Source organism: Chlamydomonas reinhardtii, chromosome 14 (assembly GCF_000002595.2).
Source record: "Chlamydomonas reinhardtii strain CC-503 cw92 mt+ chromosome 14, whole genome shotgun sequence".
Taxonomy (NCBI): Eukaryota; Viridiplantae; Chlorophyta; class Chlorophyceae; order Chlamydomonadales; family Chlamydomonadaceae; genus Chlamydomonas; species Chlamydomonas reinhardtii.
Window position 1 is genome coordinate 1,124,681 of NC_057017.1, and position 27,640 is coordinate 1,152,320.

General features: G+C 63.1%; 6 protein-coding genes across 6 annotated transcripts; 3 read left to right on the forward strand and 3 right to left on the reverse strand.

The window, feature by feature from the left end:
- Positions 1-1,175: 1,175 nt before the first annotated feature.
- Positions 1,176-3,658, forward strand: CHLRE_14g615350v5 (uncharacterized protein). Its single transcript, XM_001698952.2, has 3 exons — positions 1,176-1,761; positions 2,097-2,181; positions 2,566-3,658. Exons 1-3 carry the CDS (start codon positions 1,549-1,551, stop codon positions 2,709-2,711), a joined length of 444 nt encoding a protein of 147 aa, XP_001699004.1. The 5' UTR covers positions 1,176-1,548; the 3' UTR covers positions 2,712-3,658.
- A 2,049-nt stretch (positions 3,659-5,707) lies between these two features.
- CHLRE_14g615400v5 (uncharacterized protein) lies at positions 5,708-7,926 on the forward strand. The gene is made up of 4 exons (XM_001698953.2): positions 5,708-5,949; positions 6,158-6,259; positions 6,497-6,559; positions 6,917-7,926. Exons 1-4 carry the CDS (start codon positions 5,788-5,790, stop codon positions 6,998-7,000), a joined length of 411 nt encoding a protein of 136 aa, XP_001699005.1. The 5' UTR covers positions 5,708-5,787; the 3' UTR covers positions 7,001-7,926.
- A 3-nt stretch (positions 7,927-7,929) lies between these two features.
- CHLRE_14g615450v5 (uncharacterized protein) lies at positions 7,930-13,375 on the reverse strand. The gene is made up of 9 exons (XM_043070076.1): positions 13,175-13,375; positions 12,645-13,002; positions 12,404-12,482; positions 11,891-12,151; positions 11,404-11,484; positions 11,024-11,095; positions 10,505-10,651; positions 9,797-10,078; positions 7,930-9,400 (listed from the first exon to the last, which is right to left on the reverse strand). Exons 1-9 carry the CDS (start codon positions 13,206-13,208, stop codon positions 8,252-8,254), a joined length of 2,463 nt encoding a protein of 820 aa, XP_042916749.1. The 5' UTR covers positions 13,209-13,375; the 3' UTR covers positions 7,930-8,251.
- Positions 13,376-13,495: 120 nt separating this feature from the next.
- CHLRE_14g615500v5 (uncharacterized protein) lies at positions 13,496-18,797 on the forward strand. Its single transcript, XM_043070077.1, has 8 exons — positions 13,496-13,756; positions 14,008-14,454; positions 14,756-14,904; positions 15,107-15,758; positions 16,294-16,399; positions 16,857-16,992; positions 17,269-17,443; positions 18,265-18,797. Exons 1-8 carry the CDS (start codon positions 13,675-13,677, stop codon positions 18,777-18,779), a joined length of 2,262 nt encoding a protein of 753 aa, XP_042916750.1. The 5' UTR covers positions 13,496-13,674; the 3' UTR covers positions 18,780-18,797.
- A 52-nt stretch (positions 18,798-18,849) lies between these two features.
- Positions 18,850-23,745, reverse strand: CHLRE_14g615550v5 (uncharacterized protein). Its single transcript, XM_001699002.2, has 12 exons — positions 23,464-23,745; positions 22,878-23,097; positions 22,401-22,475; positions 21,939-22,084; positions 21,664-21,764; positions 21,350-21,441; positions 21,133-21,265; positions 21,053-21,074; positions 20,862-20,914; positions 20,541-20,652; positions 20,380-20,456; positions 18,850-20,197 (listed from the first exon to the last, which is right to left on the reverse strand). Exons 1-12 carry the CDS (start codon positions 23,603-23,605, stop codon positions 20,084-20,086), a joined length of 1,287 nt encoding a protein of 428 aa, XP_001699054.2. The 5' UTR covers positions 23,606-23,745; the 3' UTR covers positions 18,850-20,083.
- Positions 23,746-23,799: 54 nt separating this feature from the next.
- On the reverse strand, positions 23,800-27,605 carry CHLRE_14g615600v5 (uncharacterized protein). The gene is made up of 6 exons (XM_001699003.2): positions 27,428-27,605; positions 27,091-27,222; positions 26,784-26,896; positions 26,342-26,471; positions 24,971-25,965; positions 23,800-24,689 (listed from the first exon to the last, which is right to left on the reverse strand). The coding sequence occupies exons 1-6, from the start codon at positions 27,447-27,449 to the stop codon at positions 24,546-24,548; spliced, it is 1,536 nt and encodes a 511-aa protein (XP_001699055.2). The 5' UTR covers positions 27,450-27,605; the 3' UTR covers positions 23,800-24,545.
- Positions 27,606-27,640: the final 35 nt, after the last annotated feature.

Genomic DNA, 27,640 nt, shown 5'->3' on the forward strand with positions numbered 1-27,640 from the left:
CGCCCTCCGGCACGGCCTCCGGTGCAGCCGCCAGCAAAGCCTCTGACGCTGACGACTCCGGCGCAGCCGCCGCCGCACGCCTGTCCGAGCCTTATAAAGGAGGACTCGAACGGCATGTTCGGGGCGATGGTTGGAATTATTCATTCTGGGCGGGGTGCCACTAGATAATGCTGTGGCATCAGGGGTATGCGGGTGGGCTAAGCAGCCTGCTGCGCACAGAGCGCACACGGCTTTCAAGTGCGGATGCCGGCGTGCAAGATGCCACCGCTGCACCGTGAGAGATGGCTGAGTGGTATGCGCACGTGCTAGGGCGCCGGCGGGCGGCACTGGAGCGGCGGCGTGCAGCGTGGGTGGGTGTCACGGCGGCGGGCGGGCTTGTGTCGCTGCCGTTGTCAGCGGCCGGCCTGCGGCTGCAGCTGCCGCGCGTGCGCGGCAATTCTGAATCATGTTTTGTGCGGCTGCAAGGCGGACCTGCCGCTCAAGGCGTGTGGCGGCGGATGTGGCGGCGCGGTGTCGTACTGCTGCCGGGAGTGCCAGTAGGTAGCACACCGCTGGGCGGGGCACAAGCAGGCATGCGGCAAGGCGAGGGCTGGGGCGGCGTAGGGCGACGGGACAGGGCCAAGGAAGCAAGCTGCTGATGTATCTGAGTCAAAGTTAGAAGACGTTTTTGGTGCGTGGAGCAGTACCGATACTTCGAGAGCGCGTGCAGCAAGGCATTGGTAAGTGCTGGGTCTGGCAGGATCGGGGGCGTGCGTGAGCAGCAGGGGTGCGTGAGAGTGCAGGCGGTGGCGCGGCGCGTGTGACGGTACCGGTCAGGGGTGGGGGGTGTCAAACTCGGCCCATGTGGCCAGTTACCTTGCCCACTCGGCCCATGTGCACCCCTGGCACGGGTATATTACAGGCATGCGCAAGGGCATGCGTGCCCTGACTGCTATCTTGGTGCCGTATGTGTGCACATTCTGTTCAAGTCATGCATGTCGTATGCGTGACGTGCTTTCTGGGTCCGCGTCCGCATTTCTCCGCACTTGAATGATACCGCCCGGGCACAACCATGTCAGCCCGCCAGGCCGGGCATGTGGGAGGCAAACCGCCAGGACTATGCACATAACGGTCCATGAGGCTCTTTCTGGCTCGTTAGGACCACTCAACAAGCACGAATTTTTAAACATCAATCATGTAACTTGGACTGTTGCGTAGTTCTGGCTGCCTTGGTTTGAACTGCTCGTGGGCTCCCAATGAAGACGAAGTGGCACCCTTTCCCGTTTCCGTAGGCTGGCCATGGAATGGAGAGGCTTGCGCGTTACTGTATAAAGTATTTTCATACTTTATGATGAATCGAAGGCCCTTGGCGGTTGAGAAGAAAGCGAGTGGTCTCTTCGCAGCGCCTTTTGCTCTGGGGTTCATGACGAAGTACCGTTCATTCGCTCGAGTCCGAATATTAACTTCAGCTCATCGTGTTAGTTGCACACCGCCCTTTACATAAACATTCTATCTCGTTCATATTCTATCTCGCAAACTAAGCTCCTCGCCGCATCGAAACGCCCACAAATGTCGCCCGCGCCTGAAACTGTCGTCGCCGAGCCTGTTGCCGCCGCTGCTGGCGTGGTTGATGCTGCTGCTCCTCCTTCAATTTTTGACCGGCTGGGCGGCGAGGCCGCTGTGGAGAAGGCCGTAGACGTGTTCTATGAGCGCATCGTTGCAGATCCGCAGCTGGCCCCTTTCTTCGAGGGCGTGGACATGCGCACTCAGCGCCGCAAGCAGGTGAGCACGAACGGCCGGATGCTGCTCGATGATGAGTTGCACGCATGTCTGTTGGCGCCGCTTAACGGTGGACGGCCGCGAAGGCCCAGTGTCGCAGCACTCACACAGCCTGTCGAATCAATTTAGCGCAAGGGGTCAGAATGCAACACGTCGAGTTCATACGTCACGACATCTGTGGCACGTTGTGACATTCGAGTGTTCATAACCATGTCCATACCGACAGTCGCGCGACGCTGCCCATGCTAATACCGGCCTTATATCCACCCCACAACATTGAATAACACGACGCCGGCGCCCCCTGTGCCCCCTGCGCCACTGGTGGCTACCACGTGCAGCAAGCGTTCATGACCTATGCTTTCGGTGGCGCCACGGGATACACGGGCCGCGACCTGGCCGCGGCTCATCGCCGGTTGATCCGCGGTGGGTACAGTGCAGGCCTGGTGCCCCCCGCTGCTTTTCTACAGCTTGCGCCCGTGCCTGTTTGCCCTTGCCGGGCGCCCAGCGGCACGACGATCCTGCACCGTGCCCCGTACACGGCCGTTATCCTGGGATTGTGCGGCTGCGCTGTGCATGCCCCTCGTCCTGGCGCCTGGTACTCGCTGCCACCTCAGCTGCTCATCGTCCTCATGCAGCTTAAGCGATAACCCCCCTGCATCTGGTCTAGCAAGGCAACCCAGGGTGGCACAGATGGCACCAGCCTCCGCTCCTCACTGCTTCCTGCCCCAACCCCACACCACACCACACCGCCCAACCCAACCCAAACCCAGACCCAAACCAAAACCCAAATCCGCCATTTCCCCACAGACAAGGGCCTGAAGGAGGAGCACTTTGACATGGTGGCGGGCCACCTGGCGGGCACGCTGCAGCTGCTGGGCATTGGGGCCGACCTGGTGGATGAGGTGATTGCGCTGGTGGCCACAACCAAGCCCGTCATCTTTGAGCGGGTGTAAAAGTTGGATCGACAGTTTGTGCAGGCCTGTGGGTGCTGACTCGTGAGGGCTGGACATATGGGAGGTGTGGGTTGGTGGATGGGGTATGGGGGGAATTGGCACTGCGGCGGTGGGAGAGGGGGAGCGGTCTCGTGTGGCGTGGCGCATGCCATCCCATGCGCAGCCGATTTCGCAGCACACTTGTGGTGCAGGCCTCATTAGTGTTGTGTGGCCGGTGTACTGCATTTACGCAATCATCCCGGGGAATGGCCGCTTTGGGCCGGGGGGCGCATGGAGTGTGTGTGAAATTACAAACATACATCTCGTACATAGGTACTGTTCGACTTGAGCGTTATCAAGTATCTACCAATGACGGGTGCGCGGTGTGGTCGCATCCTAATTTCTAAAACTGTCTGGGTCGAGCACGAGTTGTGAGCTCCCCCGCGGAAGAGCCGGAGAGATCAAGGCGGGCATAAGGCTCACTAGGATGATGAGGATCTTCGAAATGCGGAGAGATGCAAAGATCCTGTTCGTCGAAGTTTCGAGCGCGTGGCTTGTGGCCGCTGTGTATGAGGTGACTGCTGTTGATGCGGGTGGTCGCCACGGTGATCTCTGTGAATTGGGGCGACTGCCTGGAGCTGGGGGTTGTACTTTTGAGTGGCGTATGCAACAAGCGGGTTGGGCCTCTGTGTGCGGCGATGTGCAGACCCCTGCCTGTGTGGATAGGCATGGGCAATTGTCACACTTGCAGAGATGCAGGCCGTGCGGCTGGACGGAAAGGTTCAGGCTAGCCACACGCAACACGCCTGAGTGGGGTCACAAGTGAGCGCAGTTCAGGCTTGGCAGTTGACACTTCCATGAACGTCTTCCATGCCATACTAGGCATGGTGTAGACTCGGCGGTTGTACAAGCGCCATGCATGCCAGACTGCAATAGTGTAACTCTTAAGTTAAGATCCAAACAGATGACCAGTCACGGAGGGAGCGTTAACTAAACGGGGTTGCCAGGTGTGTGTCACGCATTGGGAGCCAGGCCTCTTCATTCCGGCATCGCGCATGCAGCCCTGCACGCCATCCGTTAACAGGGGGTGCAGCGATGCCGCGTGTAAGCTTGCCATGCATTCGAAGAAGGTTAGAAGAAGCGGTCGCGGCTAGGGGTCCCCTGGGCTCGTGCAGGAATGTGGGCGGGAACTTCAAAGGACAGCGGACGTCGGGAGTCGGGGCGCGCCGACGTGGCCAGGGGTCAGGACACAGGGGTCAGGGTCAGGACCTGGTTGAGTGGTTGGCTACAGTGCTACACCATGCTGCACGGTTGGCTGGTCCTGAGCGACGTGCGAAGCTGAGGGCAGGACAGGACAGTCGATGAATTTCTAGTACAAGAGGGTGGCGAGAATCGTTGTCGCGAGTGAGGACAGTCGAGGGGCTTCGTGGGGTTGGAAGTGAGTCCGAGTCGCTTTTGCGACGGCGGGGATTGGAGATCATGTAGGGGCCAAGTTGGGGGAGGGCAATGGAGCAGGACAGGGGTGCGGGGTGGCCAACTCGCCCCACGTGGCCGGCAACGGTCGGCAACCGCCCCAAATTTCCAGTTGCGACCAAGCCCCGGAGCCCCGAAAGCATCCAGTTGATATATCTTAACATGTAGACATGTTATGAACCCTCTAGCAACCCCAGCGCTGACACCTTCGAAGTCGCCCACTCTTGATGTTATAATGTCGGTCTAGAGCGCCTGGCCCGAGCTCCTTGCAGCTGCCGTGCCACATATGTACCTATCATAGCAATCCACGATCACGGGCATGAGCTGCGAGGGCGCTCGTGCGATGTTTCGCGGGTAACTCGTTTGAACTGAGCCACGTTCAACGAAGCAGCTGCTTGCAATTGACCCCGACAGCTCAAATATCATCTATGTGCGACCTCAAACCTCGAGCGCACTTAAACGGATTGGGGCTGGGCCAGGACAGCGCGTCTGGACCCTCGCGATACCCATGGCATGGCCCCGAGGTCTCCGCCAGGGTTTTCCTGCTATCCCGGCTAGCGCTGGATCCTCTTTCGGGGTTCAATAGACCACTGCGGGCCGGGGGACGTCAATTACACCATCTATGGTTATCAGACGTATCATGTGTCGATCTACGACGCACTGCAACGGCCGGGAGCGCACAGGGTTTGGTCCAGCGCTGTTTTCCACCCTAATTGGGACGCCTCGGGAGCTCTGCACGCTTATTTGACGTCCCCCGGCCCGCAGTGGTGTATTGAGCCCCGAAAGAGGATCCAGCGCTAGCCGGGATAGGAGGAGCTCGGGCCAGGCGCTCTAGACCGACATTATAACATCAAGAGTGGGCGACTTCGAAGGTGTCAGCGCTGGGGTTGCTAGAGGGTTCATAACATGTCTACATGTTAAGATATATCAACTGGATGCTTTCGGGGCTCCGGGGCTTGGTCGCAACTGGAAATTTGGGGCGGTTGCCGACCGTTGCCGGCCACGTGGGGCGAGTTGGCCACCCCGCACCCCTGGAGCAGGATAAGCGGCAGGGTGGCGGCCAGGCGGGGACGGGGGATTATGGAGGCGGAAGAGACAGCCGCGCATGGGTAGAGCGTGGCAGCGCAATCGTGGCTAGGTTGGGTCCATGATTGAGCAGCTCTGAGCAGCTCCACTCCGGGCAGCTCTGGAGGTTGCTCGGGGTATACACGCTTGCCCGGGCTAGGCAACTTCATGGGCCGGCTCCAGGTTTGCGGGCCAACGGCGAGGACGCCGGCGGCTTAGGGGGCTGGCCGTGACGACTGATGTCGCCGACGAGCGCTGCCACAGTCGTGTCTGAGCAGCTTGCTCGCCTTTGTGTCTTAACTGCTGTTGCCAGCATTACAGCATTACAGCTTTTTACGAACGCTGGGAAGTTGTGTCTGTCATCCAGCAGGCCAGCAATGCAAATCGCGCACATGAACGCCATGCCAGGGCCCCTTCTGGCCGAAGAGCCACTCGTTAGCTTTTTTATACGCTACTTAATCCCCATTTTGCCAGCATCTGTCACTTCTGCCACAGCATTCCGAAAAGCCTGCCGTAGTCCTTTTTACCCGCCAAACCGTTTGACCATCAGTCCCGAATCATGGCCGCCGATACCGCCCCCGCCGACTCGCTCTACTCGCGCATGGGGGGAGAGGCCGCCGTGGAAAAGGCTGTAGACGTCTTCTATGAGCGTATCGTTGCGGATCCGCAGCTCGCGCCCTTCTTCGCCAACGTTGACATGAAGAAGCAGCGCCGCAAACAGGTGAGCTGGCTTCGCGCGGAATTGACGATGCGCGTGTTTGCCGAGCGGCAGGAGGCAGGCTCAGGTTGGGGCTTGGGGCGGGAGGCAGCTGCGTGGCGCCCTGATGGATTGGGGCAGCGCCAACGCGGCCGCAAGAGCACTCAAGCCACCTGCCCGCACCTCCTTCCACATCTGCTTCACGCGTCCCTTCAAACCCCCGTTCCCCCAGGTCGCCTTTATGACTTACGTGTTCGGCGGCTCGGGCGCCTACGAGGGTCGCGACCTGGGCGCCTCCCACCGCCGCCTGATCCGCGAGCAGGGCATGAACCACGTGAGATGGGGGTGGTGGCTGGGGGTGGCCGGGTGCTGGCGGGTGGGGGGCCGGATGGGGAGCGTGCTGTCACGATTATGGATGGGGGTTGCGGTGTTTTAGAGCGGAGTAGAGGGTCCCGCCGCTCACACCAATGCAATAGCCCTTCGTCCGTTCCCTGCCTTTCGTTGCCGTCCTAAGTCCTAACTGACCCCCCCCCCACTTTCTGTCGGACGTTCTGTTCCCCTGCACACACAGCACCACTTTGACCTGGTGGCAGCCCACCTGGACTCCACCCTGCAAGAGCTGGGGGTTGCGCAGGTGTGTGTGTGTGTGTGGGTGTGTGGGTGTGTGTATGTATGTGTTCTGTTTGATGCTGTGTGTTTGATAAGACAGTGGCACGGCGCTATCTGTGACGGCGCAATGGCGGACGGGGCATCATTTCCAATCCCATGCTGACCATTGACCGACCAAGCTGGGGGGCGGGGTTATGTGCCCGAGCCCAGTGGAGACTTATGGAGAGTGGTGCCGCGGGCGGTGTCGCCGCCTGACTCGTCGGCGCAACCCATGGGCACACCCCCTCCTCCTCCGCCCTCTCCACCATGAAATACACCTTTACACGCCTCCTTACACCCTGCTGCGCTCCTCCCCTACCGCCGGTTTCACCCCTCCTCACAGGAGCTCAAGGCCGAGGCAATGGCCATCGTGGCATCTGCCCGCCCGCTCATCTTCGGGACCGGCGAGGCCGGCGCCGCCAATTAGATAGGCCCAAGGAGGTCGGCCGCAAGCTTGTACGAAGTGGCAGCTGTCGGCTGGGACGCGGGGAACGTGGCTCCGGTACGAAGCTGGAACTCGCACGTGGCGCTGACGTGGGGCGGCGGCAGCCGGCAGCGCATTAGGCAGCAGTGCGCAGCTGACTGCTGCTGTGGTGCTTGCGCTTGCATCATGGCACAGGGGGCACAGCTTTATGCACAATATCATGGGGCGTAAATGATGTGATTGTGAGTGATGGACTTGAAATTTTGTTTTGCGCGCCCCAGCAGGTTTGGGGGCCGCGTGCGTTGAACAACTTATGATCTTACATCACAACCCTACCCGCACAAATGACGCGAACGCGTGATGACTGATGATGATTGAGGAGTGGCATGTGGCGCTCTATGGTTACGTATCTGCTTGGCTGGATGAGGCCGTCCGTACAATAACATAACTATGCGCGTGCGTGTGCTTTTCAGTAATAAGCCCCTGCTGACACGATTTGGCTGGCGCTGCGCAAGATGCTTGTTGCGAGAGCAAGCAGAGCGGTGAAGTGTAGTAACAGTACAGGGTACATGTATGTGAATGTCGAAGCAGCAGTGAAAGGCATGAGAGAAATGCTTGCTAGGATGGACTAGCGTATTCGGTGTGGGAGTGCCCGCGGTGTGCATGTATGTACTGGCGGCTGACGGGCTGATGAATAATCATGATCATTGAGACATAGGTTTGAGAGGCGAGGAAGCACGAACCGGATGCGTGAACGGAGCTGCACCAGCAGACCCGCTGACCTGAACTGGTTTCCCGCATTGGCACCCTGTCCGCTGGCGGGGTCGGGCATTGCTAGTACATAGATTTTGTTACAGACACAGGACAACGGGTGCCCTGCAATGACTGCATTACCCGGAGGATGAGTCAACATGTAACAGCAGCCCAAGCATCCATGCAAACTCGTTAACTCGCACACGGCGTCTTCGCGCAATTGCCTCAACCGCACCATGCATCAAACGGTGCATCCTCCACGTGCGGCCCACCACCGTCCTGACTACCCACGGGCCACGGCCCCATGTGTAGCCGGTGCACACCCCTCCAACACCCCTCCAACGCCGGAACGCCGCACAGCTCCGCACCACACAACTCCATACGGTGCGGCAGCGGCACACCCATCTCGCCTCCATCACACACATGCCAGTGACAGCTAGTGTGCTCTTGTGGCAGCTCCTGGTGTTCGTTAACGCCAATGACAGCTACTGAGCTAGTGCACTACCCTAGCTTCGCTACCACCGCGTGGCCGCCAAGCCCCAAGCCCGCCAGCTTCGCCGCCAGCGCCTGCCGCACCGCCGGCGTCGCCGCCGCCGCCACCGCGCCGCTGTCCGCCGCCGCCAACACGTCAGCCAGCCGCATCAGCGTCGCTGGCGCCGCCGCCGCGCCCTCCGGCACCTGCCACTCCGCCAGGCACCGCAGCAGGTGAAGCGCCTCGCGCACACCCACGCCCCCCGCCGCCCCGTCCAGCAGCTGGCCCGCGCGGCCGTGCACCGCAGCCACCAACTCCGGGCTTGGCGGCGGCGGAGCCGCCGCCGCCGCTGCTGCTGCCGACGCCGCCGGCTCGGCGGCCGCCGCCGCCGCGGCGGCGGCGGCGAAGCGTGCGCAGAAGGCGCCAGCCAAACGGCTGAGTGATCCGGCGTCCATGGCGGGGACCTCGGGTAGCGCCACCGCTGCCAGCTTGGACCAGAAGGCCGGCGGCAGCGACCCGGCGGCGGCGGCGCCGCCGCCGCCGGCGCCTGCCGGCCCGCCAGTCACGAGCGCGAGCGCCAGCGCCACCGAGGCAAAGTTCCGGCCGCCGAACTGGCCCGGCCCACGAAGAAGCAGTAGGTCTGACAGCAGGCGAGGCAGCGAGCCGAAGTGAGACGGCGACAGCAGCGGCGGCGCGCCATCGGCGGCGGCGGCGGCGGCTTCGCCGCCGGCGGCGCCCAGCGCCGCCGCCAGCCCCGTCGCCAACGAGGCGACGTCGGCGCACGAGAGCGCGGGAACACGCGGCGTGAGCGCGTCGCAGAGCGGGCGCAGCATGCCCGCGCCTAGCTCGCTGGCAGCGGCGCCGCCGGCGCCGCCAGGCGCCGCCACCGCCAGTTTGGTGGCTGCGAACGTGAGATCCAGCAGCGTGCCCACGTCCAGCTCCGCCACCTGCGGCCCCAGCGCCGCCCACACAGCTTCCGGCAGCCCCTCCCGCCCGCCATCCAGCGCCGCCGGCCCGCCCGCCATGCAGTACGAGCGCAGTACGGCAGCCGCCACGGCGGGCTGGAGCTCGGCGGCGTGGCGGGCGGCCAGTCGGGCGGCGGCTGTCCACGTGGCGATGGCGGGCGCTGACGTGTCGCGCGCGAGGACGAGCGCCTTTGCGATGGCGCGCAGGGAGCTCTGCGCGGGGGTTCCGGAGGGGTAAGGGGGGTCACATTCATGATTTTTTCAGGCACATTTGAGGGGGGAAGTTGCGTAGTGAATAGGACAACACCCGGCAGCACCATGCACACGCGTCCTAACCCACAGCCCGCGGCTCCCTTGTCAGCCCGCGGCTCCCTGGTCAGCACAGCTCCCTGCCGTACCGGGCCCACACGCCGCTCCCAGCCCACGTGCAACCCCCGCAGCGCGTCCTGTGCACTTGCTAGGTTGTCGAACCACCTTACTTTTATCTACACACACATACACTATTGTTCCGTTTGTTGTTGTTTAACACACATACACACGCACACGTACACACACACATACACGCACACGCACACGCACACGCACACGCACACGCACACGCACACGCACCTGCGGCATGGAGTCGTCCACCTCGGGGCCGGCCTCGCCGCCGCCCACAGGCGCCGCCGCCGACCCCTCCGGCTCCTCCCCCAGCGCCCGCAGCAGCTTCACCTGCGCCACGTCCCGCACCACACCCCACAGCCGCACCGCCGCCGCGTCAGCAGCGCTGCTACTGCCGGCCCCGGCGCCGGCGCCCGCTGCTACAGCCGCCTGCTGCTGCTGCTGCTGCTGCCGCGCGAGGAACTTGGCGGCTGAGAGCAGTAGCACGGACACAGTCCTGCCGTCCGCCTCCTGTGAGGGGGGGGGGGAGCAGCTCGGGTCAGGCCAGCCAAGGTCAACTCAGCACAGGTCAGGTGGGCTTGGGGAGTCAGAACACCGTGTGCCCCGCCGGCACGTCCTGTAACCCATGCGCTCACAAGTCAACACCAACCTGCTTGCTTTCAACCGGCGCCCTTGTTTTCCTGACCCACCCAGTGCGCCCAGAGCCCACCACCCGAGAGCCAAATCAGTGTGAGTGCCCGAAACCAATACACCCTGTGGGCCAGCCAACCGACAACCCTACCCTAACTGCCCCCGCCCCTCCCCACCCCTTCCCCTCCCCCTCCCAACCCTTTCCCCTTCCCCTCCCCACCCCTTCCCCATCCCTTCCCCACCCCTTCCCCACCCCTTCCCTTCCCTCCCCTCCCCACAGCCACCACACAAGCCACCCAGCCGCACCTGCAGCGCGGTGCCGCCGCGGGGGCTGGCCGCCTCGCACCTCGCCGCCAGCGCCTCCAGCAGCGCCGCCCCCGGCGCCAGCCCCGCCTCCGCAAGGCCGTGCGCCGCGCCCGCCAGCTGAGACAGAGGCGCCTCGGCAGCCCGGTCCTAGGCGGGACAGTGAGGGGGTTACAAGGATGTTTGGAAAAGCGGTACAGGATGCCAACTGCAGACGAAGTCGTTACCAAATGGGGGTGGGCGGGATAGCCCATTGATGCGAACGGTTTTTATGAAACATGGAACTTAACGGGGCGCATGTGGGTGTAGGAGACGGTGTTTCGACACGGTGTTGGGGTTGGGATGGACGGGTCCTCATTGCGTACAAGAGCTGTGGCACTGGTGCACTGAGCGGTAGACATCGGCGGCGCCTTCCGCTCAGGAGCGGCCCGTGCTGTCCTGGGTGCGCAACACCGCGCAGCTGTGCGCTGACGGCGGCGGCGTACCCCTACCCCCAGCCCCAGCCCCCAATCCCAACCGCACCTGCAGCAGCACCATGAGCGACTCGCCCACACGGCGGGCCAGGGCCGCGGGAGAGGCGCCCGGCGGCGTCGCCTGCAGCATGTTAGGAAGCACGACATAGGGGACACGCAATGTGTGCGACATGCAGCGTGTGTGTGTGTGTGTGTGTGTGTGTGTGTGTTAAAGAGCACAAGGAAAACGTTGCGCAAAGACAGTGTGTGACAGTGTGTGTGTGTGTGTGTGTGTGTGTGTGTGTGTGTGTGTGTGTGTGTGTGTGTGTGTGCGTTTATATCCCCCCCCTAGACACACACAAGCGTCTCACCACCGCCTTGCATGGCCAGCTAACCTCCCTCTCGCTAGCCCCCTCCCCCGTCTTGTCAGCACACCGCAGCTGCCCCCACCTGTTTGAGTTTGTGCAGCCTGGCCGCCGCCGCACACACCAGGAAGGGGTTCAAGTCGGCGCCGCACTCGCACACCACCACCTGCAGCATGTGTGGGCGCGTGTGTGTTAGAGAACGAGAGTTGTCGTGCCGCGTGACGGTGGTGTGGTGGTGAGGTGGGGCGTGTGTCGGTGGTGCATCCCTCGCCTCGCCACCTCCTCCGCACGTTGGGCTTTTAGTGCTTGTAACCCCTCCTCCCCCCTTCCTGATGATGATGGGACGTTGTCGTTGGGCTCGGGCACATAACCCACCCACCCACCCACCCACCCACCCACGCACCCACCCGCCCTCCTTCCACCCACCCAGCCACCCGCCCTCCTCCCACCCACCCATCCACCCACCCACCCACCCACCCACCCACCCACCCACCCACCCACCCACCCACCCACCCACCCACCCACCCACCCACCCACCCGCCCACCCCGCCCTCCTCCCCTCCTCCCCTCACCTGCAGCTCGCTCAGGTCGCGGCAGCCCAACACCATGGCCCGCAGCTCGTCCTGCACGTCAACAACACCCGCACCAGCACCAGTACCACCACCAGAACCAGCACCAGAACCCCCAGGCCTGTCGGCGCCCCGCCGGAGGCGGGAGTCGCCGCGCCGCGCCGCCCCCGCGCCGCCTCCGCCGCCGCCGCCCCGGCCGCTGCCTTCCGCCTCCCTCAGGATGTCCTGGGCCACGCGCACGTCGCCGCCGCTTTCGCGCCAGCGCTGCATTGCGGGGAAGGCACAGCCAAAACGATTGGGGCAGAGATAGAACTAGAGACTAGCAAAGGCGCGGCAAAGTACGCGGGGCTGCGTTCCAACGGTTGCGCCTGGCCCCATCCTCGCATCGGGATCCAATGACCGTGCGCGCAAGCATGGGGCGCCGAAAGCAAGACATGTCCGGCTTCCCAGGGCTCTCTCAATCCGACGCACAACCCGCCAGGCCGCCTCCTCCCCTCTTCGCCCCTTCACACCTACCTGGTAGTTGTCGCGGGTGGCGACTTTGGAGCCGCGGCCCGAGCCCCGTGACGACGCGGGCGACACGTTGGACTGGAACCTGGGCGGCGTCACGTACGACGCGTGTCAGCGTGTATTCAGCGTGTATTCACCCGTACGTTCCCACCCTATGTGACTCCCCCAATGAGCTTTCCGCATCGATGTTTCCCCCCTTATGCAACTGCCACCAGCCCCACCCCGTCGCGCCCAGCAGCACGCTCACTTGTACGCCAGGGCCGAACCCGCTGACGTGGCGATGCCGCGTCGCTGCTGGTGCTGGTGTTGCTGCAGCTGCTGCGACCTCAGCTGCTGCTGCAGGCCCCGGGGAGCCCCGGCGTCGCTGCTGCTGTTGCTGCTGCTGCGGGCGCTGCAGCAGGGCGCCTCATCGTGACCACAGCCGCCGTGGCTGCAGGCTGACTCAGCAGCCGACTGGGCCCCGGCGCTGAGGGATGCGAGGCTGCGGTCGGCGTGCGGGGGGACCGGAGAGGAGCTCGAGGGCACGCCGGTCACGACCGCGGCTGCCGCGCGTTGGAGCAAGCCCAGTGCACCGACCAGGTTGGCCGGCCCATTTGTTTGAAGGCCTGTGTACATGTATCGCACGCGCGTGCGGTGAGCAGGGCGATAAGCTGCGCGGCAACCCTTCCGAAGCCCGCTGATCAACCTGCTGGCAGAAGGTTTGATATGGGCGCTTGTATTCCTAGTGTTAACTCATAGATCAAAGAGCTTTGGGCGCTCCGTCGAGCTCGACCTCACCGCCGAGGGCGCCTCCGGCCAAAGCTTGCAGCATAACAAGAGTCCCACCTACTCCAAATGAAAGACTAACTGATATTAGAACTGGATGAACAGAAAAAAAGTTAAATCCGGACGGATTCAGAGAAGCCAAATATAGTTTTTCTTGAGTCTCGTTCTTTTCAGCCTGCCCTTGCCTGCACGCGCTATGGGCAGTTGTATTGGTACGTTCGATATCTAAAATCAATGTTTGATATGGGTGACAAAGAGCCGCGCTTGTCGCCATGGTGCGTGTGCAACACCGCCCCGTTTTCCGATTGCTCGACTCCTTAATTGATTTAAGCTATCATATTGGTCTTACAATTACCAATCAACCCGGTCACGGAGTGTACCTGTTTCGCCCGCGTTCTTGAGTTCAGGCCGCCGCAAGCAGTTATCGCGGAAGCCAAGGGTGGCAACGGGAGGCCTCAAAGTCAGCTAGGACAATCCATAACCAACGTGTGATAAACTTCTTTGTCCGCGCCATGGTGCGCGGCGCACAGGTTGCGGGCGGGCGTGGCACGCCTACGCTGCAGACGTCTCTCGCTCCAAGCTTGAGGGCCGTCGGTAGGTTCATGGCAATCCTTGTGTCAGTTTATTTCCATCCGGACCTTAAAGGCTGCACCTGAATTGCGTTTGAGACCGCCGGTATGCGCACTCAAGTTCCCCAGCCATACCCACCACACGCCGCGTGCAGCTTCGAGCCACTGCGCCACGCAACATACCGTGTAACCACACGAGGGGTGTTCGGGAGGCATTTGTAAGACTGAAATTCGTTGCCGCAACGCAACACGCGGCGCCCTCATGTCCCCCCACAGCGCCCCTGGCTCCGCTGCTGGCATACCCGTCGCCAACCGCACGCCTCGGCGCCGCGTGCGGTGCCTTGCCAGCCTCCTCCTCCTCCTCCTCCCAAAGCTGCACCGCGTTGTCATGCCTCCTTCACAGCCCCTTCCTCCGCCTCCATAGCCACAGCCACAGCCCCAGTGCCACAGCGGCGCCCCTGCAGCGCCACACAGCCGCCGCGCCATCCACCTCCAGCAGCGCCCGCAGCGGCCGCGCGCTCCACGGCCGCGCCGCGACCGCGTTGACCGCGGTCAACGCCAGCGGCGCGGGGCCGGCAGCTTCTGCCAGCTCCGCGGCGCCAGCTGCCATCGTGCTGGGCATTGAGAGTAGCTGCGATGACACGGGCGTGGCGGTGGTGACGTCAGACGGCAGGGTGTTGGGGGAAGCTATCGCCACACAGGCAGACATCCACTCGCAGTGGGGTGAGTCCGTGAGTGTGTTGGGGGGGGGCGCGTGGTGGTGGCACGCGTGTGCGTGGGGCCGGCAAGAAGGGCTCATCAGGCAGGTGGTGCGGCTTTCTGCGTAAAAGATTTGTAGAATCGGGCGGGGCATGCAGGAGGGATGGAAGGATTGATAGTGGGCGGGAAAGGGCGCGTCTGTGCTTGCTGTCGCGGCGGGATGAGGGCGCGAGCATGGGCTCGCGTGGCAACGAGCAAGCACCAATCCGCGCCACTGTTCCACCAGTCTAACGTCTACCGCCTTTCAATGCCCATCCCACCCCAGGCGGCGTGGTGCCTAACCTGGCGCGTGACGCCCACGCCGCCGCCATTGATGCGGTGGTGGAGCGGGCGCTGGCGGCTGCGGGCCTGCGCCCCGAACAGCTGAGTGCAGTGGCGGTCACCGTCGGACCCGGGCTGGGGCTGTGCCTGCGAGTGAGTGTGCCGGGTGTGGGGGCCAGGGCACACGGGTATGACGCCGGTCTGGGAGAGGGGTCAAACGGCAGTGAGGTTTTGACAGGGTTCACGATGTAGTACACACAACGCCTAACGCCCCCTCTGTTCCTGGCTACGCCTTCACTTCTTCTATCATGAGTGCAAACCCTCCACATGAACGGCTACTCCTCCCTTTGCCCAGGTGGGCGCTGCCAAGGCCCGGGAGATCGCCCGCGCCCACCGCCTGCCGCTGGTGTCCGTACACCACATGGAGGCACACGCGCTGGTGGCACGACTGCCCGCCGCCGCCGCCGCGGCGGCGCCGCCGGCGGTACGGCTGGCGGCGGTGGCGGCGCCGACGTCTCCGTCCGCCGCCACAGGCAGTACGGCGTCGTGGGACACGCGAATGGAGCTGCGGCCGGAGGCGCCGGACGTGGTTGGAAGCGGTTCGGACGCTTCTTCATCCACATCATTAGCATCCTCATCATCCGTACCAGCATCATCAACAGCAGCAGAATCAGCAGCAGCAGCATATGCATCAGGAGCAACATCAGGCGCAGCGGACGGAGCCTCGAGCAGCTCTGGCGCAGCGCCCCAAGCAGGCGCAACAGCAACGGAACGCGGGCCTACGGCATCCACCTCCGGGAGAGGCGGCGGCGGCGGCGCCGCCGCCGCCGCCTCCGGCGACAGGGAGCTGGACGCGGCGGCGGTGCTTGCTGACGTCAGCGCCGCCGCCGCCAGCCTGCCGTTTCCCTTCCTGTGCCTGCTGGTGTCGGGCGGCCACAACTTGCTGGTGCTGGTGCGGGGCGTGGGCAGCTACGTGCAGCTGGGCACAACAATGGACGACGCGCTGGGTGAGTGGCGGCGGTAGTGGTGGCGGGGGCGCGGACGGGGCCGGGGGCGAGGGGGCGGGGGCGGGGGCCGGGGCGGGGGTTATGTGCCCGAGCGTAGGATTGGTCCCAATAGTCAAGGAATCTTCGGGGGCAGCAGCGGCGGCGTTGTTTGCAAGGGCCCAAGCAAGGGCTGTGGAGACACCGGGCCAGGCTGGGCTGGGCGAAGGGTGCATGTGGGCCGGTACTGGACAAGGCGTGCGTGCGGTACAGCAGTCGTACAGCTTCTCCTTGCAACGCGACTGCTTCCTTACGGGATTGGTTGAGAGTTAACCCCCTCATCACAAGCCCGCTCCCTCCCCACGGCGACGATTCCTTGACTTCTGGGACCTACTTCGCTGGGCTCGGGCAAATAACCCCCATCCCATTCCATCCCACAACCCACCCCACAATCCACCCCACAAGGCCACAACCCCCAATCTTTCAATCCCCCACCCCACAACCCACTCCACAATCCAACCCCAACCCCCCATCTTTCAACCCCCCCCCCCCGCGCCAGGCGAGGCGTACGACAAGGTGGCTCGGCTGTTGGCTCTGGAGATGCGGCCGCACGGCGGGGCGGCGCTGGAGGCGCTGGCGCGGCAGGGCGACGCCACGGCCTTCAAGTGAGGAGCGCACCGGGGGGGGGTTGCCAGGGGGGTTGCAAGGGGGGTTTGCCAGGGGGGTTGCAAGGTTGCAACGTTGGGAGCAGGATATCGCCAGGGGGGAAGGGTAGCCGTTCATGGAGAGCGGATGGATGAAATCATCAGTATGAAGTGTCGACGTGCAGTGGGAATATAGCGGGTACTATGCCGTGGGCGCCTGCACAACGCGGCGGGGGGGGGCGGAAGGAAGCGGAAGGATAATCAGGACGGCAGCGTTGGAGGAATGGGGGTGACGAGTAAGTGGGCTTTGCAGGAGTGGTAAGTCAGGTTCAATAGGCAATTTAGGATGTCGGCGGATGCAGGCCAGGGGAGGGACGGACGGCAGCGGCGCCCGGGTGGTGGTGGGTGCGCGCACGCCCAAAGCGAACGCACGCTTACGCGTCTTGACCCACATAATTACCATCACGATTATTGACAGGTTTGCGGTGCCGATGCGCAAGTACGGCACATGCGACTTCTCATTCGCGGGGCTCAAGACCAGTGCGCGGCTGGCCATCGAGCAGACGCTGTCGCCGGCGGCGGTGGAGGGCCTGAGCCCGGAGCAGGTCAACAAGGTGGGTCCGTTGGGTTGGTGGGTTGATGGGTGAGTGGGTTGGTTGGTTGGGGGTGGGTGGGTGGGTGCGGGGGCGGGCACGATGTGCACACACACATGGGGCCCATCCAAAGTTACATAGGCAGCCGAGTGGGCGTGGGACAGACCCGCCTCTCCCCTTCTCCTAACCCTACGCAACCCATCTCCTGCCCCACGCTCCTAACCCACCCACAAATTGTCTACTGTCTACCATTCCCTTCACTAATCATGACTGTAACGCCCCCACCCCAACGTCCAGGCCAAGGCCGACATCGCCGCCTCCTTCCAGTCCGTGGCGGTGACGCACCTGCTGGAGAAGAGCCGCCGCGGCGTGGCCTGGGCGCGGGAGATGGAGCCGGGCCTGGCGCACCTGGTGGTGGCGGGCGGCGTGGCGTGCAACCAGGTCGTGCGCGCGGCGCTCAACCAGCTGGCGGGTGAGGGGGAGGATGTGTGGGAGGGGGAGGGGGGGAAGGGGGAGGGGAGTGGGCGGGAAGGGGGGATGTGTGGGAAGGGGGAGCGGGGGGGGGAGGGGGAGGGGGAGGGGGAGGAGGAGTGGGCGGGAAGGGGGAGGGGGAGTGGGCGGAAAGGGTGAGGGGGAGCGGGGGGGGGGCGGAGGGGGAGTGGGCGGGACGGGGGAAGGGGAGCATGTGGGGGAGGGGGGAGGGGGAGTGGGCGGGAAGGGTGAGGGGGAGCGGGCGGGAAGGGGGAGGGGGAGTGGGCGGGTGGGTGAGGGGGGGGAGGAGGATGAGGAGGAGGAGGAGGAGGAGGGGCGAGGGAGGGGGCGTGGCGGGATGGACGGTGGGCGTGGTGCAGGCGCGCATGCAGTGTGGTCCGGTGTGGGGTGAGGGTTGGGTTGGGCGGCTGCATTGTGTGGGGTGTTGGGTGTGTGGGTACCGTGAGGTGAGGTCACAGATCCTATGCAGTACTGCTTGGCTCGCTGATGAAGTGGTGTGGTTGCGGCGCCAGGGGCTGGGTGTGTGGCGCTTCCCACCACTGCCTCGAGCCCCTCCTGCTTGTCCCGGTCCAGCCCTCAGGGGCTCGCATGCCGTGACCAAACCCGAGCCCAAGCCCCAACCCCAACCCCAACCCGCACCCAAGCCCAAGCCAACCCTTTTGCGCACCCCCCTCCCATCCCTCCCCCTCATCTTTCGTCAGTGCATCCTGTACCGCTTTTCCAACCATCTTTGCAAACCCCCCCCCCCCACACACACACACCCGTACCCGCAAACCCCCCCTCCCACACACACACACACAGACAAGGAGGGGCTGCAGCTGGTGCTGCCGCCGCCGCGCTGGTGCACCGACAACGGCGTCATGACTGCCTGGGCCGGCATCGAGCGACTAGCCAGGGGCTGGGCAGAGCCGCCGCCGCCGCCGCTGCCGCTGCCGTCGCCGGCGGAGCGGGAGGCGGCGGCGGTAGCCGCCGCCGCCGCTGCGGAGGCGGCGGCAGCTTACCCCGCCAGCCTGGCATCCGTGGGCGAGGAGGAGGTGGCGGGGGTGTCCGGGTCAGGGGCGGCGGCGGCGGCGGCGGCGACTGGAGGCGCGGCGGGTGGCGGGGAGGAGTGGATTGAGCTCAAGCCGCGCTGGCCGCTGACGTCGGAGCTACACCCTCGCTCGGCGGCGGCGCAGGCGGACCAGCGGCGGTCCATTAAAAAAGTGCGCATGGCGGTGCCGCTGTCAGACCTGGAGCCGCCGTCGCCGCCGCCGGGTCTGGCGGCGGGGGCGGCGGCGGCCGGGGCGGGGGCGGCGGCGGCGGGCGCGGCGCGATAGCGTCATGGCACATACGTGGCGCTGGTGCGGCGGTACGTGCGTGGCATGTGGGTGGCGTATGGGTGGCGTGCGTGATATGAAGTTGGGCAGGTAGTGCGGTTGTTCTGTTTTGGTGAGCTTGGGGGCTGTGTGTGTGGTGCATAACCGGCACGTGGCTGTTGGGGATGTGCATGCAATGCAGAAGGAGCAGGCCGTCCTACCGTCATGGCACGGACGTGGCACAGCGGTGACGGCGGCGTGGCATGTGGCGGACACGGTTGTTGCGGATGCAGTAGCAGGTGGATGGCACGGCAGATGCTGCGAGAGAACGCCTGCTGGCAGTGGATGGAGTGAGTGGCTTACTGAGGCCTCTTGTGAACAGCTGCCGTTGTGGCTGGGCGCGGTCTTGCGATGCGAAGATTTGATGCGCTCAGTATATGCTGAGGTGGCCCAGGACTTACAAGTGGTGCGTGGCAATCTCTGAGAGGCAATCTCGTCCCACACTCGCACCTACGTACTTCATGCATGCGCGAGTAGCCAACCATACAATAATAAAATCTTGTTCAACCATGCACACTTCTCATATTCTGCGCCGTACCATGTAAGTCTTTTTGTGCTTGCAGCCATGTTCCAAAATCATGCAACCACTCATACACTACCAGTTTGAACTATATGCTCAATGCTTTGCCCCCCCTAGGGGCGTTTGGCCCAGCTCCACGACGGCACGCGTGCACGCTCTGAGCTTGACAGGGTGCAGTAGTAAACAATCTTCATGTAGCTATCTGACATGGAGTGAGCGCCCAGCGTGTTCGTGGCAATAGCACCGAGCGTGTACAGCGGGTTGGTGAGATACAATGAGAAACGCGCGGCTGTGCCGTCAGAACCGCTGCTGGTTGTAGCATTTCTGGCCTTGCCCTGAGGCGGCGGAGACTGTAGAGCCGTGCCGTTGTCATCCCCACTCTCCAACGTATCCAGGGCGCCAAGCTCTGCAAGAAGTCCGCTGCCACCGCCGCTGGTGTCGAGGGGCGATGGAGGCGATGCGGTGGTCTTTGCTGGGGCGGGCACGCTGGTGGATGGGCTTGCAGTTGAGTTGCAGTTGAAGTGCTCTGATGTCACAGTGCCATTTGCTGTGACGGTGGCTGCTTCGCCGCACTTCTCCGCATCATTGGTGGTGGCGATGCTGCTGTTGCTGCTGCTGCTGCTATTGCTGCTGCTGCTGTTGCTGCTGCTGCTGCTGTTGGTGCCATTGGTGGTGGTGCTTGGGATGGCTTGCAGCTGGCGGCGGCGGTTGGCAGCGGAGCACTTGGTGAGCTCCTGTGCAATGCCTACGTGATCTGCGTAATCATACACAGCCATGTATATGGAGCTGAACGTGACAGTCGAGGAGGCCACACTGTGACCAGATCCTTGTCCACATCATATCGATAGGTGCGGGAGCCCTGCAGGATGGGAACGGGTGGGGTGGATGGGGCAGTGGCGCAGCGCGCGCGCGCGGTTTCAATGCAAGTGCGTTCATTGTTAACAAACGACAACAAACTCCGCTGCCACCCGCACTCGCATTCGCAATCGCATCTACGCATTTGATTAACATGTGTGTGACATGCATGGCTCGCCTGCTCACCAAAGGATACGCTGCTTTCCAGTCCTCGTCCCCCACAATGGGGCTGCCGAATGTGTACACGCCTTGGACCGAATAGCCTGCATTACATGAAGGGCCATGGTCTAATCAGCAGGGGACCAGGCTCAAACGCCCGCGCACTTAGCAGCTAGCCTCTCGCTCACCGTTCTTCTGCATGTAAGCGGCAAACAGGGTCGCCATGACGCCGCCGAGGCTGTGGCCTGTGAACCACAGCTTTTTGCCGGAACCGGAGCCGCCAGCGACGAATTTGTCATACTGCGCATGCACCAGCCAGGAAGGTGTTTGTAAGGCATGCGTAGGGTGTGCAATGGGACAGTGTTAAGGCAGGTTGGTGAAGCTCCGCAGGGTGCAGCTGATTCCTAGACCCGAGCAGATGCCCAGCAATTTGCAACGGCAGGGCAGGGGTGCGCGGCTGGCCACCATGGTCGAGCGCCGGAGTAGGGTGATGCATGCATGTCGCGCACCTCTTGCCGGAAAGAGGCAACGTTGGCAGTGAAGATTGTGTACCATCCTTTCACTGGAGTGGGCGACAAGGAGAAGGAGATGGCATGATGGCGGGTTTGGCTTTACTGTTGTCGTACTTTTGAACAGGCTTCTCTCCCTGAGTGCTACCGTACCCCACCATCTGGATTGCTATCGATTTGCCCCGCCTCACGTCGCCGTGTACGCTCCGTACGCTGGCAGGCCCCGCACGCAATTACTGATGCAGGCGTTATTGCCAAAGTAGGAGTGAGCATTGGCCCAGCCAACGTCCAGATCGTTGGCAACGTCATTGGCGTCCGAAGGCTCCGTGCCTCGAATCGCCACAAAAATGGTGTCACGGGTCTCGTACATCACCCATGCCATTCCTTGACCACCAATCGCGTAACTGCACACGAAAAAGTAGGTAAATACAGTCAGGCCCCGCCAAGCTGCTAACACGTGCGTGTACGCGTTTACTCTAGCTACCCACGTGGCTCTGGAAGCACCCAGTGGGCTTCCCACTTTCGGCCATGACTTGGACATCCAATCGTACAAATTCGTACGGCTTGCGCCGACACCGTCCTGCGAGGATATAATGCAGCATTGGACACAGGGTGCAAGTTTCACTGTAATGACCAACACCTAAAGTAAGTCGTAGGAAAGGCCCACGGCACAGCCCCACCCCGGCAGAAGCCCCCGCCCACGCTGTTTTCAACCAGCAGGTTCTGTCTGTTTCAAGACTTGCTAACAAAAGCACTGCTACAGCAAAGCACATGGTCCTGCAAGTGCTTTCAATGTACGCACCACGTATGCGTGGTTGGCCAGGATGGCTGCAATGTATCCGTTCACAGGCTTGTGACTGGAGGCGTAGGCGTCCCACGCCCCGCCCGATGCAAACACGGCCACTGCGGCAGTTCAGCATCGAAATTTGCTCGCTTCTGCTGCCTTTCGACTGGTTCTGAACTGCTGGTGACATTGATCGGTATGAACAATGGAATCTCGTAAGCAGCAACCCCACTCCTGAACATGCACGACTTGCGCAAACGGACGGAGGCGTGAACGGCGGCGGACGGAATTACCCGTGCCTGATGAGCCGCCGCTGGACCGCGGCGGCGGGCTGGGGTATGAGACCCAGGAGCAGCCCAGCCAGTCGCGGCAGGTGCTGGTGGTCACCTTCTTGCAGCAGCGCTCGTCGTAGGGTCCCCACCAGCACCGGGTTGAGGACCTGTGCGTGTGCGCACATATGAACATGTGTGCGTGGGGCGGAAGTTGTTAGATACCAGCCCAAACTAAACCGAGCCCAATGCAAAAGAGCGAGGAGCGGGACGTGGAGGAAGCAAAGCTGAGCGAGTCACGCAGGCAGGCGGACTGGTGGAGTCAGTGCTGATGAGGTGCAAGGGCAGCTGGGAAGGCGGCGCGCAGGTTACAGTGTACACGTGACGGCTTCATGGACGCACTGATAGATTGGTGTCATGTTGCTCGATGCAAGTATTGGCCAGCAAGCTACATAAGCTGTCATGAATAATGGGTGCGCAACTCACACTTCAACCTCGTCCGAGTTGCAGCCGCCCGGCCAGCAGCCTGTGTTGCGGCAGCTGCTTGAGGCGGACACGCGCCTGCGTGCAGGAGGGGAGCGGAAGGGAGCGACAGCATTATTGCCGTTATCGAAGATGCTATAAGGATTTGAAATGCGCACGATGCCGCACGACGTGAGAAGAGGTTGTCGGAGCTAGCAGGCATTGCCGTGCGTGCGTGGAACGGTGGACGGGTGCACGCACGCCCACGGTGCACGCTCCACCCGACCCAGCCAACCTAGCCTTCATCCTTAACCCCCTCAGGCCCTGACCACATTAATTGCTCGAAATGTAAACGACCTGCAGTCCGTTCTTCTTGTTGTGTGTGGTTACAAGGTGGTGAGCACGACGTGCATTCCCGTCCTTGTAGAAACCGAGGCCCGGTTCTGCTTTGCTTCGCACAATGAATGGATTCATCGCCAGTTCGCCACAGCCCGGACCCACGTGGACACGGTCTTGCTGGAGCCGCAGCCCCCGGTGGAGGTCCACGTGGAGGCCGACTCGCACCAGCCGTTGGAGGAGCAGGAGGAGCTGGACAGGCAGGCCCCGTTGCGGACCCAGTAGCCGCCGGTCTGCATGCGCCGGCGGCCGCGCGCGTGCATGGGCTCCTGCGGCCCCTCGGCGGCACTGCGGCGCTGGGCCAGAGCAGTGCTAGCGGAGCCGCCTGTTTGTTTGGGGTGGAGTCGGTGGACAAGCGGAGGCACGCGGGGTGGAAAGGCGGAACAGCAACTTAGTAAGGTAGGGCCCCGCCCCGGGTTCGGAGGACTGATGGTATGGCTGGGGTTTCAGTTCAAACCATCAATCAACCAAGACGCAGAAGCAAGATCCCCTGTCATGAACCGCTCGTGAGCCGCAATGTGCAACGCACGTAGTTGGCGTGTGGACATGCACGACGGTCAAGTGTGAACACGGCGGTGGGGAGCGCAGGACGGAGTGGCTCGCTCGACGTTTTCCCGCCAATGCACGGTAGCCCTCAACCTAACTTCGCTGCATGCGCGCACGCTACAAGCGCTGGCTGTGATCGACTCACCCCCACGGACTCGGCTCGTTGCGCTCGCGAGGCTGAGGGCCGCGAGCAGGAGCGAGAGGACGAGCAGCAGGCGCTGCGGCAGGGCGCTCCGCCGCCCACTATGGGCGTTCTGCCCATGCGGCGGCAACACTCCTGCTATCATTGGGCCCACAAGTCAACCCTGCGTGCGTTTACTCGAGAGCTGCCGCGCAGGCCTGAGTTGGTCCCGAGTTGGGCAGCAGGCCGTTGAACGCTCTAACGCGGGCTATTCTCTGTAAACTTTCTGGTTTGAGAAGCTAAGACGTGTTCGGGCCACGCTTTCCACGCAGCACCACGCATTTGATATGCTGCCGGCCACACAAAAGTCGAATGGGAGGGCCGTACCCTTGTGCCTAAGCAAGCAGCTAGTCCCAAGGATGCATGTCATGGGCTGCACCTTAGTCCATCGCGTCGGAGTCATTGATGCAAGAAATGGCCAATCCCTCGTGCACCCTGTCTGCGGCATGTCAGGACATGTCCTCGCCGAGCGAAGGCCGACTATACAGGCACGCATCGGTATGGCAACGCCAAACATTTCAATCACATGCTGTTACGTAACATATGGGAAAGGTAGCGCTGTGAAAACCTGCACGCTGAGAAAGAGCACGTTGTCCTAGGATTCATCCGCCCGCCACGTGCCCGCTGGCCAGGATGCAAGTAAGGTCATTCTCAAAGGCCTCAGTGTCCACAACCAATGGCTTCAACTCTGGAGAATCCATGCGCATTGAGCGAAATGTTCTGCCAAGCGCGAACAAACATGTGTACCAATTGACGAGTGGGAATTGTCGCGGCGCTTCTGTCATATCGCGCTGCTGCTTGGCTGGCGTCAACAACAAGCTACCTATTGCAATATCTTAACATCCCACTGCCAGTCACCATACTGATGCCCGCCCGCCATGCCTGTACCAGTGTTCGCCCCACTCGCTCCGACTGTGAAGTTTGCTCTCCCGCTCCGACTCTGAAGTTTGCTCTCCAGCCATGTCCTGTCATGCGATGTCCCTGGCAGTTTCCGGCCCAACTCAGCCGACCCTCACACCACGCTCACTTGAAATAGGTCTGGGCAGCTACTCCCGCGCAAAGTGGTTCGCCAGGTAGAGCATGGCGTCCCGACACGCCGTGAACCGGCGCGGGTTGCGCACAATAATGGCGGCGTGTGCGTGCCAGTCCCGCACGTCCACATCCACCTTGGTCCACGGCAGGCTGTTGAGCTGCGGTCAAGGGGGCGGTGTTTACAAGGACAAGTTGGCGGAGGAAGGTAGGGTTCCGTGGGGAGCGGACTGGCATGCACGGCGGTGACCGATCCTTTAATGCGCACGCCCGGGGCGCAACGCTGATGCTGCGCACCTCTCTTCCACTCCCCGCGCCTCCATCCCGCGCGCCGTCCCTCCCACCCAATGCTCGCATGTCGCACCGACACAAACCCCAGCAACCCCACCCCAGCACCACACTCGCAGCACCACACCCCAGCAACCCCACTCCCAGCACCCACCTTCTCCACCAGCCACTCCTGGACGGCGTGCATGTCGGCCGGCGCCGCCACGATGCCGTCGTGCAGCAGCACATCCGCCTCGCTCACAAGCACCCCGTCATCGCCGTCGTCCCCCGCCCCCGCCGCCGTGCCCTCCGCCGGCGCCACCGTCAGCGTCAGCGAGCGCCGCGGCGCCGGCGTGGCGGCGTCCGTGGCCGGCCGCTGTGCCGCCGCCGCCGCTGGGTTCGCCGCCAGGCCTGCGGCGGGCGCTGCCGCCGAGGAGGCGTCAACCGTTACAGTGGTGATGTTGGCAGCGACAGAGGCGGGCGTGCGAGCGGGCACGTCTGGCGCCGCCGGGCACTCGATGTTGGACGGCGGCGCCGCCGTCACCACCACGCCCTTCTCCTCATCCACCGCCTCTTTGCCGGGCGGCCCCGCCTTGCCTGCCACCCCTGCCTTCGCCTCGCCCTTTGTCCCCGCCTTGCCCTCCACGAGGCCGCAGCCGTGTTTGGCGTGGTAGCTGCTGATCCACTCGAAGCTGAGCGGCTGCCGCTGCATGCGCCGGTGGTGGCTGCGGCCCGTGAGCACCATCATGATCAGCGCCGGAATCGCCAGCGGCAGGAACAGCACGGCAATGTACCGTATGTACGTGTTGCGGAGCGGCCGCAGCTTGGGCGGCGGCAGCGGCTGCGCCGCTGCCGCAGCGCCTGCGGCGCCCGCGGCGCCGGCTTCGCCGGCGCCGCTCTTTAGGGGCTGCAGCTCCGCCGACGCGGCGCCAGGCGTGGCATCCTCCGACTCTGGCAGTTCTGGCCCGCTGTACAGCGGCGAGACGCCCACGCCTCCCGTCCCGCCCCCGGCCCCGGCGCCCTTCTCCCCTGCTCTCCCTGCCTCCTTGCTGCGGGTCGCGGCTGCCGCCGCCTCTGCTGTTTGCACGATGGAGGGGAAGGACGGGTCGATGGGCACGGGCGGGGCGCCGCCCTCGTATGGGTTGTCAAGTCGGATGGCGGCCGTGCAGTCTGTGGAGTGGTCACGGGGTTCAAAGGGGTTCAGACAGAACGACCGCAGCTTCATGCTCTCACATATCGTTCTGGGCAGCCTTCTTGCTCTCATGAATCCCTCTGAGCAAAACCCACATCCCCAAAACCCGTAGCAAGCTCTGCCCACCATTCACCACTAGCCCTTGGTGACTGACAGCCCGTCCCCATTCCCTCTCCCTCATCCTCTCACGTACCTGCCCTCTCCCCGCAACTCCCTCCCCTGTCCCCTCCCTCTTCCGCCGCATCCTGCCGCCCCCCCCCCACACACACACGCACTCACACACAACACTCACACACACACACACACACACACACACACGCACACGCACACCCACCCACCCACACACCCACTCACAAGGCACGGGCCGGTCGTGAAACACGTTGGCGTACAGCGCCAGTCGCTTGAAGCGCCGCAGCGCCCGCATGAACACCAGGTCGGGGTGCGACATGAGGCACAGCAGCGGCTTGCCCCACACGTGTTTATCCTGAGGGGAGGGGCGGGAAGGTGGGTGGGAGCCGCATGTGTTGGCAGGGGTGCTTCGGGCTGTGTGCGTGTGTGTGGAGCAGAAGAGAGGGCGCGCAGGGATGATGCGGGTTGGGAAGTGCCAGCGGGTTGTGGGTGTTGCGTGTTAGCCCTCGTCGTGAGCAATCGGCCGCGACACCCGTGGCGTGGACGTGCATCGCGACACAGGGTTCCGCAGCTCCTTGCCCCCCGCCACACAACACGCCATTGCCCATTGGTAATCACGGCACATTTTATCATCATCAGCAGTGTCCTGGGTTAAGCAACCTCGCACCTGCAGCATGATCTGGTAGCCCGACCTGCTGGTGGTCACGGGCACCAGGTAATTGAAGGCGCGGTTGATCAGGTTGACCGGCAGCCGCCAGGCGCCCAGGTGCGGCGTGGCCACTGAGAGCAAGGAGCATGGAGCGCGGGCAAGGATGAGCAGCATGCCCGGTTGTATGCTTGTTGATTCAGCAAACATTGCTACTGCTACAGCTCATAGCAAATTGCCCGTGGGCAAGGGTTGCGGGTGGAAAGGGTTAGGCGCGTATCACCAGGAGCGCATGAGGCACACAGGTTGGCACGAAACCCGGTCTCACCGGTGATGAAGTTGACGGGGGTCACCCCGCCCTCGTCAAATACGCCTTCCGCAAACAGCTTGCCGGCCGTGTAGCGGTTCATTAGGCCGCCCATAGAGTAGCCAATCATGCTCAGACGCATGACGGGCTTCCCTGTAGGTTGCATTTTGGGGGTTGTCGAGAGGGTGGCGGAAGATTGCACGAGAAGCCAGGTGCGTGGTGTCAATACCCGGCACGGCGTTGACACCACCTCCCGAGTGGTGACGCCACTTCAGAAGACGTCCCCAGCCGTCCCCCGCTATTCGCCGGGTCCTCGTGTAGTTCAATCATTTCCAGCGTCCCCATTCGTGAGGCTCACCGTCCTTGGCGAGCTCCGCCATCTTAGCTTTAATCGCCTCGTGCAGCCGGTCGCCACACACGTCGATACCATCGTAGGTAAGATTGCCAATATTCTCCGCGCAGTTTAAAAACACGAACCCCTCGCCCAGTTGCTCCTCCAGCAAGTTCGCCAAGTACTTGGTGTTGTCTGGGTGGCCCCATAAGCCATGCTGTATCACAACTAGATGGCACA